This window comes from Oncorhynchus mykiss, chromosome 28 (assembly GCF_057628025.1).
Source record: "Oncorhynchus mykiss isolate SJ-2025 chromosome 28, ASM5762802v1, whole genome shotgun sequence".
NCBI classification, from domain to species: domain Eukaryota; kingdom Metazoa; phylum Chordata; class Actinopteri; order Salmoniformes; family Salmonidae; genus Oncorhynchus; species Oncorhynchus mykiss.
Window position 1 is genome coordinate 16666787 of NC_143049.1, and position 13176 is coordinate 16679962.

General features: G+C 44.8%; 1 protein-coding gene across 1 annotated transcript in view; it reads left to right on the top strand.

The window, feature by feature from the left end:
* Positions 1-8962, top strand: part of LOC110508629 (adenylate cyclase type 1) — a 60398-nt gene extending 51436 nt beyond the window's left edge. The window contains exons 14-19 of the mRNA XM_021589285.3: positions 844-973; positions 1968-2084; positions 4646-4792; positions 4883-4981; positions 5126-5365; positions 6699-8962. Of these exons, the coding sequence (XP_021444960.3) occupies positions 844-973; positions 1968-2084; positions 4646-4792; positions 4883-4981; positions 5126-5365; positions 6699-7106 (1141 nt within the window). The 3' untranslated portion in view covers positions 7107-8962. The remainder of the gene's footprint in view (positions 1-843; positions 974-1967; positions 2085-4645; positions 4793-4882; positions 4982-5125; positions 5366-6698) is intronic.
* Positions 8963-13176: the final 4214 nt, after the last annotated feature.

Sequence of the window (13176 nt, forward strand, 5' to 3'; positions counted from 1 at the left end):
CCTGTACTTTTGAGGAGGCTGAAGAAGTCCTACCTATCTCCCAAGATTCTGGTGAACTTTTACCGCTGACTAACTGTGCCAGAGTGTGGTTTGGCGGATGCTCTGTGGCCGACCGGAAGGCCCTGCAACGGGTGGTGAAAACCGGCCAGCACATCACTGGTGCCCAGTTCCCTGCCATTGTAGACCTCCAGTGCAAGCTGTGTCGGCGTAGGGCGTGCGGCATCCTCAGGGACCCTTCACATCCATGCCACAAACTGTTTGCCCCCCTACCATCAGGCAGGCGGTACAGGTCTCTAGGTTCCCGCACTAGCAGGCTCAGGAACAGTTTCTTTCCAGCTACTGTAACCCTGCTGAACTCTGACACGGAACTAGCCATATCCACCCGCCCACCACTTAGTACGGCCTCTCAGGGACCTTGTTTCACTACTCTACTTGCAGTCTTTACTGAACTCTGACATTGCTTTGCAAAGTCTGACTAAGGACATTATTCAGTTGTACATGTCTACCTCGGTAACCTCATTTCTGCTATCCCTGCATTTCAGTTGCATGCCTCCTTGCACTTGCCATTTGCCTTCATTGCACATTTAAACATCCTACTTAATTGTTTCACTTGTACATTTTTTGTACTCAGTTATTTGCACTTCTGGTCAGATGCTAACTGCATTTCTTTGTACTCTATTGTTCAATGACAATAAGGTTGAATCTAATCTATTCTAAAAAAATATATCTGTGGAGGGGGGGGGGGGGGTCTCTCCCTATACCTCAACTCTCCCTTTTAATGAATGATGAGGTATAGTCTTTTGTGAAGATTGTTGCTGATGTCTCTGTTGGTTTGTCCCACAGCGGGGGGTCTAATCTCCAGATCCAGGGCTATGAGCCCATCCTGTCCCTGCTGCTGTTCACCAGTGCTCTGGCCCTCCACTCCAGACAGCTGGACCTCAAACTACGACTGGACTTCCTTTGGGCCACACAGGTGTGTGTGTCTGTGTGTCTGTGTGGGCTGTTGTCCTATGCGTAGATCTAGCTAGCTGATGAACACCATGCTTTACTCATCATCCAACCTTCTGTTGTGACCATACCATGCCAAGTCATATTTTGAGGCTTTTGGCTGCCAAGTGCCAGGCTATTGGCTGTTATTAAAGCTGCTGGCAGATGCTAGCATGGCGATGGCTGATATTGGCATTGTTGTTTACAATAGGACAAGGGGCTGTTATTGGCGTGGTTGTTGGGTTATAGTTTGAAATACTTGCTATAGTAGAGGATAATGGTTACATTTATGAGGAATGTATGTGGTGGGGTCAATGGAGGCCGGATAATAAATATGGGCCTGGAGAGTTACTAAGTAAGGGAAAAGGCAATCACATGGTTGCAGTCACTGATAAGGGTGGATTGCTGTGGATTTGTGAGGAATGTGGGCTGAGGTCAGGTCAGGTAGCATGAAGGGAGAAGGAACAGTTTTATCACACACATCACTTAACTTCCTGCCTAGCAACAATTATGTTTTCTCCATATTCCGGTTGGAGGAACACGGAATCAACGGGGAATAAGCAGGAAATCAGGAATCTTCCATCCAGGATTTTTGGAAAACCAGGGAATTTATTGAAAGTTCACAGAATTCTGTAACCCTACATAGGACAAGGGGGTGATATTGGCATGGTTGGTAAGGATAGGTCAGGACAAGTCACTGATATTAACATGGTTTGGGACAATAGAGCCACTTGGCTGGTAGGGCAGTTATAGTGTCTAGTATGGTTTGGCTTTAGGTTTGGACCTTTAACTCTTGATTCTACCAAGTGCTCCTTGTCCACAATGTCAGACTAACATGGTGCCTCAGCCCTGGTGTATATTTAGAGCTTATACCGACACCTTGTGGTATGAGCTTTGAACTGCAGCCTTGAGTTGTACTTTGGGGATAATTATTTTATTCAAATTGATGTGTGTGTGTTTGCGTTTGTGTGTGTTGTCAGGCGGAGGAGGAGAGGGACGGCATGGAGAAGGTCAAGCTGGACAACAGGAGGATTCTCTTCAACCTGCTTCCTGCTCATGTGGCTCAACACTTCCTCCTGTCCAACCCCAGAAACATGGTGTGTCCTACGTAGTCGGACGGACAGATAGACAGACACAGGCAGGCAGACGGACACAAAATGTGTTGTTTCATAAAGGATATTGCCTTTCCTTCAAAGGATCAATAGTACCTTGCCATATACAGAGCCTTCAGAAAGTATTCAGATCCCTTGACTTTTTCCACATTTTGTTACGTTACAGCCTTATTCTAAAATTGTTTAAATTGTTTTTTCCCCTCATCAATCTACACACAATACCTCATAATGACAAAGCACATTTTTTTTTTTTGGGGGGGGGGGGGGGGGTGTTTTGCTATTTAAAATAAAATGTCACATTCGCATAAGTCTTTACACCCTTTACTCAGTACATTGTTGAAGCACCTTTGGCAGCGATTACAGCCTCCAGTCTTCTTTGGTATGATGTTACAAGCTTGGCACACCTGTATATGAGGATTTACTCCTATTCTTCTCTGCAGATCTTCTCAAGCTCTGTCAGGTTGGATAGGGAGCGTCACTGCACAGCTATTTTCAGGTCTCTCCAGAGATGTTCAATCGGGTTCAAGTCCGGGCTCTGGCTGGGCCACTCAAGGACATTCAGAGACTTGCCCCGAAGTCACCCCTGCGTTGTCTTGGTTGTGTGCTTTGGGTTGTTGTCCTATGGAAGGTGAACCTTCGCCCCAGTCTGAGGTCCTGAGTGCTCTGGAGCAGGTTTTCATTAAGGATCTGTCTATACTTTGCTCTGTTCATCTTTAACTCAATCCTAACTAGTCTCCCAGTCCCCAGCTGCTGAAAAATGACCCCACAGCATGATGTTGCCACCACCATGCTTCACCGTAGGGATGGTGCCAGGTTTTCTCCAAACGTGACGCCAGAGCTGGAAAAAGTACACAATGGTCATAAAAGTAAAGATAACTTAATAGAAATGACAAGTGAAAGTCACCCGGTAAAATATTCCTTTAGAAAAAGTCTAAAAGTATTTGGTTTTAAATATACTTAAGCATCAAAAGTGAATGTATAAATAATTTATAAGTGCTAATATTAAGCAAACCAGACAGCACCATTTTGTTTTTGCATTTACAGATAGCCATGTGCACTCTCCAACACTCAGACACTCAAACAAAGCATTTGTGTTTAATGAGTCTGCCAGATCAGAGGCAGTAGGGATGCCCAGGGACACTCTCTTGATAAGTGTGTGAAATGGGCCATTTTCCTGTCCTGCTAGCCATTAAAAATGTAATGAGTACTTTTGGGTGTCAGGAAAAATGTATGGAGTAAAAACGATATAATTTTATTTTGGAAAGTAGTGAAGTGAAAGTAAAAGTTGTCAAAAATATAAATAGTAATGTATTTTTATTTAAGTACTTTACAACACGCGTGAGGCTTGGCATTCAGGCCAATTAGTTCAATCTTGGATTCATCAGACCAGAGAATCTTGTTTCTCGTGGTCTGTGAGGCCTTTAGGTGCCTTTTCGCAAATTCCAAGCGGGCTGTCCTGTGCCTTTTACTGAGGAGTGGCTTCCATCTGGCCACTCTACTGTAAAGGCCTGATTGGCAGAGTGCTGCTGAGATGGTTGTCCTTCTGGAAGGTTCTCTCATCTCCACAGAGGAACACTAGAGCTCTGTCAGAGTGACCATCAGGTTCTTCGTCACCTCCCTGACCAAGGCCCTTTTCCCCCGATTGCTCAATTTGGCCTGGCAGCCAGCTCTAGGTAGAGTCTTGGTGGTTCCAAACTTCGACACAATCCTGTCTTAGAGGTCTAGGGAAATTTCCTTCGACCTCATTGCTTGGTTTTTGCTCTGACATGCATTGTCAGCTGTGGGACCTTATATAGACAGGTGTGTACCTTTCCAAATAATGTCCAATCACTTGAATTTACCAGATGTGGACTCCAATCAAGTTGTAGAAACATCTCAAGGATGATCAATGGAAACAGGATGCATCTGAGTTCAATTTTGAGTCTCATAGCGAAGGGTCTGAATACTTATGTATATAGGCTCTTTCTGTTTTGTATAATTTTTCATTAGCAACATTTCTAAGAACCTGTTTTCTCTATGTCATTATGGGGTATTGTGAGTAGATTGCTGAGGAAATATTTTTATTTAATCAATTTATTTAATCAAGTCTGTAACGTAACAAAATGTGGAAAAAATCAAGGGGTCTGAATACTTTCCGAAGGCACTGTATACTGAACAAAATAAATACAACATGCATCAACTATTTTACTCAGTTACAGTTCTTATAAGGAAATCAGTCGTTTGAAATGCATTTGTTAGGCCCTAATCTATGGATTTCACATGACTGGTCAGGGGCGCAGCCCACTTGGGAGCCAGGCCCAGCCAATCAGAATCAGTTTTTATTATCTTGGCAAAGGATAAATACTCACTAACAGGGATGTAAACAAATTTGTGAACAACATTTGAGAGAAATAAGCTTTCTGTGCCTATGGAAAGTTTCTGGGATATTTTCTTTCAGCTCATGAAACATGGGACCAACACCTTACATGCTACGTTTATATTTTTGTTCAATACACAGTACATCTATTTGGCCTAGTGACTACGCTTGGCTATGTGTTTTTCTATAGGATCTGTATTACCAGTCCTATGCCCAAGTCGGAGTGCTGTTTGCTTCCATCCCCAACTTCAATGACTTCTACATTGAGCTGGATGGGAACAACATGGGAGTGGAGTGTCTGAGACTACTCAATGAAATCATCGCTGATTTTGACGAGGTGAGGATGTTGGCTGCTACAGTTATCTGGGATATTAACATTATTTGTTGCCTTCTCCTGTGTATAGGTGTAAATCTCATTTTTCCTCAGCTCATGGATAAAGAATGCTACAAGGACATAGAGAAGATCAAAACCATTGGCAGCACATATATGGCAGCTGTGGGTCTAGTCCCCACCATCGGAACAAAGGCAAGTGTGTGCGTTTGTGTGTTTCTGGTGCGGTCTTGTGTGTGTTTGTTAAATAAAATGTAAAAAGTATGAATATAACAAGGACAGTGAATGAATGTGATAATTAAAAGTAATCTTTGTTTACTTCCTTACTCCCTTCTATAGGACAAAAAATCTGTCTATGATCACTTGAGCACAGTGGCAGACTATGCTATTGAGATGTTCGATGTGCTGGATGAAATCAACTACCAGTCATACAACGACTTTGTCCTGAGAGTGGGTATCAACGTGGGTCCAGTGGTGGCGGGGGTGATCGGGGCCAGGAGGCCTCAGTATGATATCTGGGGGAACACAGTGAACGTGGCCAGCCGCATGGACAGCACCGGAGTCCCTGGCAAGATACAGGTACTGTCAGGGCTGTGCATAAACCTACCAGCTGCCTTTGTAGGCAAAATGTCAACATTTATAGGCCTATATATTTCCTGCAACAACACACTCACTCATCACATATTGTAGGCAAGCTAGTGCCAGTGACTCCTAGGTCAAGAGAGGACATGAGATGATTGACATGGGGAGAAGAGTGGCTATCAGCTGACCAGAGAGAATGAGAATGGGGCGGCAGGTAGCCTAGTGGTTAGAGCGTTGGACTTGTAACTGAAAGGTTGCAAGATCAAATCCCTGAGCAGACAAGGTAAAAATCTGTCTTTCTGCCCCTGAACAAGGCAGTTAGCCCAATGTTCGTAGGCCATCATTGAAAATAAGAATTTGTTCTTAACTGACTTGCCTAGTTAAATAAAGGTAAAAAAATTCTAGTGTAGGCTAATTAGATATGCTGTTGGAATAAACTTATTTTTACTTGATTTGAGTATGTTCTGCTGCTGACATCTGCCTCTTAGCAACAAGCAGTCAGATTGCCCCATTCTTTATCCATAACAGTGAGAGACACGAATGACAGATCCAACTCAAAAGTAGCCTCCTACCTACCAGTAGCCTCCTACCTACCAGTAGCCTCCTACCTACCAGTAGCCTCCTACCAGTTGGCGTAATACTGTCTTCCCGCCCAGTGGCCGCATGTGGCCAATGGCCACGCATGCAAGTCAGAGGTGTGCGCTCTTTGAGCGGGAAGGCAGGGGAGAGGGTATTTTCTGAGATTTATGAGCTTATAAAATCAGATAGTTTGATGTGCATTTTGTTACATTCAAAATGAAAACAAAAATGTAAAGACTACTTTTTTTAAAACCACAGAGCTGCGAGGGCACTTTATCATAGGAGTGCAAGTGGCCACACTGGTTGAGCCCTATCTGTGCATGTACCTGTGTACTAGTTGAGCCCTATCTATGCATATACCTGTACTGGTTGAGCCCTAACTGTGCATGTGCCTGTGTACTGGTTGAGCCCTATCTGTGCATGTGCCTGTGTACTGGTTGAGCCCTATCTATGCATATACCTGTACTGGTTGAGCCCTAACTGTGCATGTGCCTGTGTACTGGTTGAGCCCTATCTGTGCATGTGCCTGTGTACTGGTTGAGCCCTATCTGTGCATGTGCCTGTGTACTGGTTGAGCCCTATCTGTGCATGTGCCTGTGTACTGGTTGAGCCCTATCTGTGCATGTGCCATGTGTACTGTACTGTACTAAATTATGTGTTATGATTGAGGCCTGTTGATTGGCCTAGAGTAAATGTCATTGTATGACAGTGGCATAACCTCTCTCTCTCTCTATTTCCCTCCCTCCCAAAGGTAACAGAGGATGTGTACCGGATCCTGGGGGATAACTATGACCTGGTGTGCCGGGGCAAGGTCAGCGTGAAGGGTAAGGGTGAGATGCTCACATACTTCCTGGAGGGCAAGGTCCACAGCACCGGCTGTGCCCCCACGTCCTCCGTGGTGCGCTCTGCCAGCCTGAACCGCCGCGCCCACTCCTGCGGCAAGGCCAGCATTCCCACCAAACTGGGCAGCGTCAACTCTGTCGCCAGCTTCACCGTCCGTGCTAGCATGGTTAGCCTCGGTGGCATGGGTAACAGCAGCTCTAGCCCCGGTGTCAACGTCCACCCCACGCAATGCTTGCCCTCGCACTGCGTGCCTACTCTGGGAGAGGAGGAGGAAGAAGAGGAGACAGAGGTAGATGTGGGAGGAGTGGCTGTGTAGGTAGGTGGAGAGAAGAAGCGCTGCACTATTGTAAACTTGAGCTCCAGGGTCCTGGGCTATAACATCCATCAGGACTAGATCCACTGAGGGTCCCACTACAGAATGAACCAAGGTCTCCTGTGGGTAAATGGGATACAGGGACAGTCCACTGCACAATGGATCAATGGAGGGATGCTCCTCCAGGAGCTACCTGGTTCTGAGGATGGTCAGATTGGATATCTGGACAATCACACCAAGTATAAAATCCCAATTGCAATCAACCTGCGGACTTGATTGGGTTTGTGTACGTTTTTGTGACAGTAGTTGTGACTTGCCACCGTTTGGAACCACATACAATCAACTGAAGAATTCCAGCTTCCAGGATTGGAACACCATGCTCCTGATGACTTAAGGGTGGCAGTCAGGTGACAGTGTGTCGTCCCTCTGTGTGTGCACAGTCCCAACAAGGGGTCATGCACACACAACCCAGTATTATCCACATAGAGGACTGATCATGTTATTAATGCTTTTCTATGTCTTCTTCTCTGATTATGCCAAGGATACATTCCATCCTTCAGTGTAAATACAATCTGTGTACTGTACGTATGGTATGCATGCAAGTGTGTATTTCTACACAAATATTTATATGTGTGTATGCATGTGGGTGTTCTTAAATCTTAAACAAATTAGCACAAATAGGTTTTTATACATTTAAAGAGTTTTCAAAATCTCAAAAGGCTTTTGAAAGGTTTTCGGCAGTTCATGAACTGTTAGTGCTGCTCATCCTGCTGGGATAGATTGACTGGTCCGGTTCCCCGTCGAGCGCAAACCAAAGCAATGAGCTTCTTTAAGATCCTGTGGTTTAGTACATCGTCCTTCACGGCAGGAGCACAAATGCCATCTAGGTCTCTGGATTTCTAGAGCAACGAGGGAAAAAGTCATTCAGGCAATTTTTTTCCCAGAAACACTCAATAGGCAGGATATATGGTTTACTGCACATTACCTTTTTTTATGTCTCATGGATCCAAACAAACATGTATCGGATGAGGAGGGTGAAATAGTATTATTTCTAATGTAGGCAACCGGGAGAAATACACACACTTTGTTTGCTTCTGTGACCTTGTTGAGCTCGTGTATTGATCAAGCCTTGTTATTCGTCCATTGCTCTGCTCTGATAAGGATTACGTGTGGGAGTGTGTGTCCTGTGTTGGCTACACAAGCAGCAGGCTGCGGCCAAGGCTTTGAAAGTGAGGTCGGTACGAGAGGTATTGGGTAAAGTACATTGGCTTTGACCCACAGAGCGATAAGGATGCCCTTATCCCCGAGTCCGACTGACGTGCGCTGTAGAACTCTAGTGAATGCCAAACCCGGTGCGGCCGTGTTAGTGTCAACGGTACGTTTACACACGTTCTGTATGTCTTACACACACACATCCAGCGACATACACATGCTCACACCTTCACACATGCACTTACACAAACCCACACACACACAGACATGCACCCCTGTGCACATCACACACACACACACACAAAAATCCGTATTCTGCAAATAAGTATAGACTTAGCAACCTATGTAGGAGCTGTAGAATCACAGTTTCCAGCTCCCATACCATAGATTAAGCCTGGCCATTAGATAGATACAGTAGGTGACGACTTTCACTCGATCTGCAGTTCCAGTTTCAAGTATTTTGCCTTACTTCTAAGAAAGCTTACCGTGATTGAAACATGCCTTTTTAGCTCATCAGTTTGATACACAGACAATGGTACTTTTGTAAATAGATTACTACAGCTATAAACAGCTATAAACAACGTATCTTGTACAGTTATCTCCGTTTACAGTTTATTTTGTAATAAACACATTGTTGATGTACAAAATGCATGAGCTTAAGTTTCTTGATTGTGTGTGTGTGTGTGTGTGGGGGGGGGGGGGGGTGTGTGTGTGGGAATTAAATTAGGAATTAGGTCAAGATTCTGGAATGCTGGTGTCCTGGGATGCCAAGTCATGTCCTTGATGAGGTTAGTCCTCGTTAAGCATGTTATTTTTCTCTCGGAAAAAGGTCTCCACAGGGATGCTGGCACCTGTTGAGTCCAATGCTTCCCACAGTTGTGTCAAGTTGGCTGGATGTCCTTTTGGGTGGTGGACCATTCTTGATACACACGGGACACTGTGTGTGAAAAACACAACAGCGTTGCAGTTCTTGACACAAACCTGTGCGTCTCACGTGCTACCATACCCCGTTCAAAGGCACTTCAACCTTTTGTCTTGCCCATTCAACCACTGACACACTCCAAGTCTCAATTGTCTGAAGGCTTAAACAGGCTTCTTAAACCCGTCTCCTCCCCTCCAGCTACACTGATTCAAGTGAATTTAACAAGGGACATCAATATGGGACCATAGCTTTCACCCCGATTCACCTGGTCAGTCTATGTCATGGAAATAGAAGATGTTTTTATGTTTTGTATACTCAGTGTGTGTGTTCAATGGGGTTTTCCAGCTCCATTTGTTAACCTTTGAACCAACAAGGTTCTTACAATAACAACTTCCCTGCAAAGCTTCAGCTGCCCAAAGTCACTGACACTGGCAAATTTGCCTAGTCTGTCTGTGTTACTTTCCACAGATAAACCTAGAAATATCCCAAAATGTTGAGCGGCGGCCAATGCTTTCCAATGTTTTCCCAGTATTTTGTGGTTTTCCCGGGGCTCAATCAGTATAACAGTTAAGTCAATAAAGAACTGGCCTGGCCTGCTCAACAGTACTCCCTGGTTTACACAGTCTGTTGTGGTGTTCTGTTATAACCTATTATATTGGAGGATGACTAGCCTTTCGGTGGTCACTCTAACCGTAGTTGATAATACTATCGACCTCATTAGTAAATCCAGTTGTGTGTCAGCTCTGCTTATATGGTTCTGTGCCTGTAGGATTCCCAAGGTAAAAACACTGGCTACATACTGTAAGTAACTGGGTAGCATTGACAGAGTGGATGTTGAATATTTGCGGCAGGTAGCCTAGCGGTTAGGAACATTGGGCCATTAACCGAAAGCTTGTTGGTTCGAAACCCCAACCCGACTAGGAACAAAATCTGTTGATGTGCCCTTGAGCAAGACATTTAACCCTAATTGCTCTGGATAAGATCGTCTGATAAATGACCAAACATTTTACATTTGAACCAAAACAGATGATTTAATGTTCAGTAAAACAATCAGATTGTAATATTTGCTGGTCCTAGAAAATTGAACATTGAGACAAATTAGTCAAACTTAGAACATTTTATGAATGAGAATGTTTGTGTAATCTCATCTGTCTCTAATATGGGCAGATGCTGGCTCTACCAAACCAGGATTGGTATCACGGTTTGTACTGCCATAACCATGACTGGCACAGTTTTCTGCGGTTTATGCAAAGGCGGACTTGTGTGACACAAATAAGGGCAAACCAAACTGACCAGCTGCTGTTGTTATGATGGCGTTTTAGTGTGCCCCATCAATCAATGTCTCTACGGTTACAATTAAGCAAGAAAGGGAATGTAAGATAAAAACATGTGGTGTTCAACTGCACAAATGTTCCTTCTTGGAGCGGCAGGGTAGCCTAGTGGTTAGAGCGTTGGACTAGTAACCAGAATGTTGCAAGTTCAAATCCCTGAGCTGACAAGGTACAAATCTGTCGTTCTGCCCCTGAACAGGCATTTAACCCACTGTTCCTAGGCCGTCATTGAAAATAAGAATTTGTTCTTAAAGAAATAAAAAATCATCAGTTAATTGATGTTTTAGAGACTCGACAGCATTATGTAAGTTAAAAGGTATGTCTCCAACTAGAAATGTCTCCAGAAACCATGATTTTGAATAGGAAGTATGCAAATTCTACTATTGGTGCTGCTGCTGCATAGTCATTATAATGTGTGCTATTGAAATGATCAGTGATTTTGCTAGCTTCAGAGTCATCACAAATAATACAAGAATCCTATATATTATATATATATATATATATATATATATAGCCCTGTTCAGTTCATCAGGTTCACATGATCTATTTGCATAAAACTAATCAGCTCATGAAAAACTAATGATACAGCTGCTGGAACCCATCCAGGAAGAAGGGGAGGAGGATGAAGAGGAAGTGTCTTCAGGTGCGGAGGCCTTGTCGGGACTCCAGTTCTCTGGACCAAAGTAGTGCTGCCCAGGTGGAGATCAACTATCTCTCTGTAGGCCTAACATATCCAACTCCTACCCAGACAACAGGGGACCTCTGGGATGAGGAAACCCGACCAGGGTTCATCCTCCCTGGGAAACAGAGAGGCTAATGGGGAAGAGGATGGAGCTCAGCTGGAAGTAGAGGAAAGTAGGCTGCTGTCCCCAGCCCTCTTCTCACTTCAGATTTTTTGTCAACGGTTCGGTGCAAGTATTTCAATTTATTCCAGCCTCAGCTACCCATCAACAGGAGAGGGAAACAAACACATTGCATAAGGAGGAGACTCCTGGTCATCGTCAGATGAAGAGCAACCAACTACACCACCACGACCACAGAAGAGGAGAGGGAAGGACGAGCTACCACCGCCACAGAAGAGGAGAGGGAAGGACGAGCTACCACCACAGAAGAGGAGAGGGAAGGATGAGCTACCACCACCACAGAAGAGGAGTGGGAAGGGCGAGCTACCACCACCACAGAAGAGGAGAGGGAAGGACGAGCTACCACCACAGAAGAGGAGAGGGAAGGACGAGCTACCACCACCACAGAAGAGGAGAGGGAAGGACGAGCTACCACCACCACAGAAGAGGAGAGGGAAGGACGAGCTACCACCACCACAGAAGAGGAGAGGGAAGGACGAGCTACCACCACCACAGAAGAGGAGAGGGAAGGACGAGCTACCACCACCACAGAAGAGGAGAGGGAAGGACGAGCTACCACCAACACAGAAGAGGAGAGGGAAGGACGAGCTACCACCACCACAGAAGAGGAGTGGGAAGGACGAGCTACCACCACCACCGAAGAGGAGAGGGAAGGACGAGCTACCACCACCACAGAAGAGGAGAGGGAAGGACGAGCTACCACCACCACCGAAGAGGAGAGGGAAGGACGAGCTACCACCACCACAGAAGAGGAAAGGGAAGGACGAGCTACCACCACCACAGAAGAGGAGAGGTGCTAGAGGGCGGAGAAAGGTGCCAACTGCACTAAGTACCAGTAATAAGCCTGTAGTCATGGCGGTCTGGACAAACAAAATATATCAAATGTACATTTCCCTCCTGTGTTTATAGAGATTGAATAATTCAATTATAGTGATCAAACACACATTTTGGTAATCTGCCCATGATACTTTTTTCAATTTATCCTCCTAGGATGATCCTTTCCCACAACTTCTGGTGAATCGTATGCATTGAGGAGGCTACAACATATGAGCTGGTTGTTGAGTAGACTTGAAAAGGGCACATTGCAACATTGCAAGACAAAAAAAGGCTGTGTCACCATTACACAATAAATAATGTTGAGTCATGACCATGAATTAGGACACTGAGAGCAGGTGACACTCCTAACCAACCTATTGTGTTTGTCAACATCTACATATGACATGGTGGCTTCAGTTGGTGTGACGTGACACACTGACCAATAGCTCAGTAATTACACAAAGTCACCATGCTTCATCACGTGACGAGAAGCATGGGGTATCTCATAGAGGCACAGAGAGAGAGAAAGACAAAGTGTGTGTGCATGTGTGTATGCATGTGTGTATCGAGGTATGGGGAAGGGGTGTCGAGGTGTTCAGTGTTTACCTTAGATAAAGTGTGATGATCTAATACTTCAACAGGAAATGACCATTTACAAAAGTCTTTCTCCAGACAAACATGTTATGGTCGCCTGGGTATGCAATTGAGGGGATGATCGTGACCCACAGATGACCCCTATTTCAACCACGTGGACTGACCAACAAATATGTTTAAGTCAAATAGAATCAAGTCATAGCCAGTTCTCGACTTACCTATAACCTCTGACCCTATCATGAATGAATCTCAATGCACATCATCATCAATCCCTCATTAGTTTGTCTACCACATCACACAGTATGTATTTGTCATTACATTTCAATAGATACCCT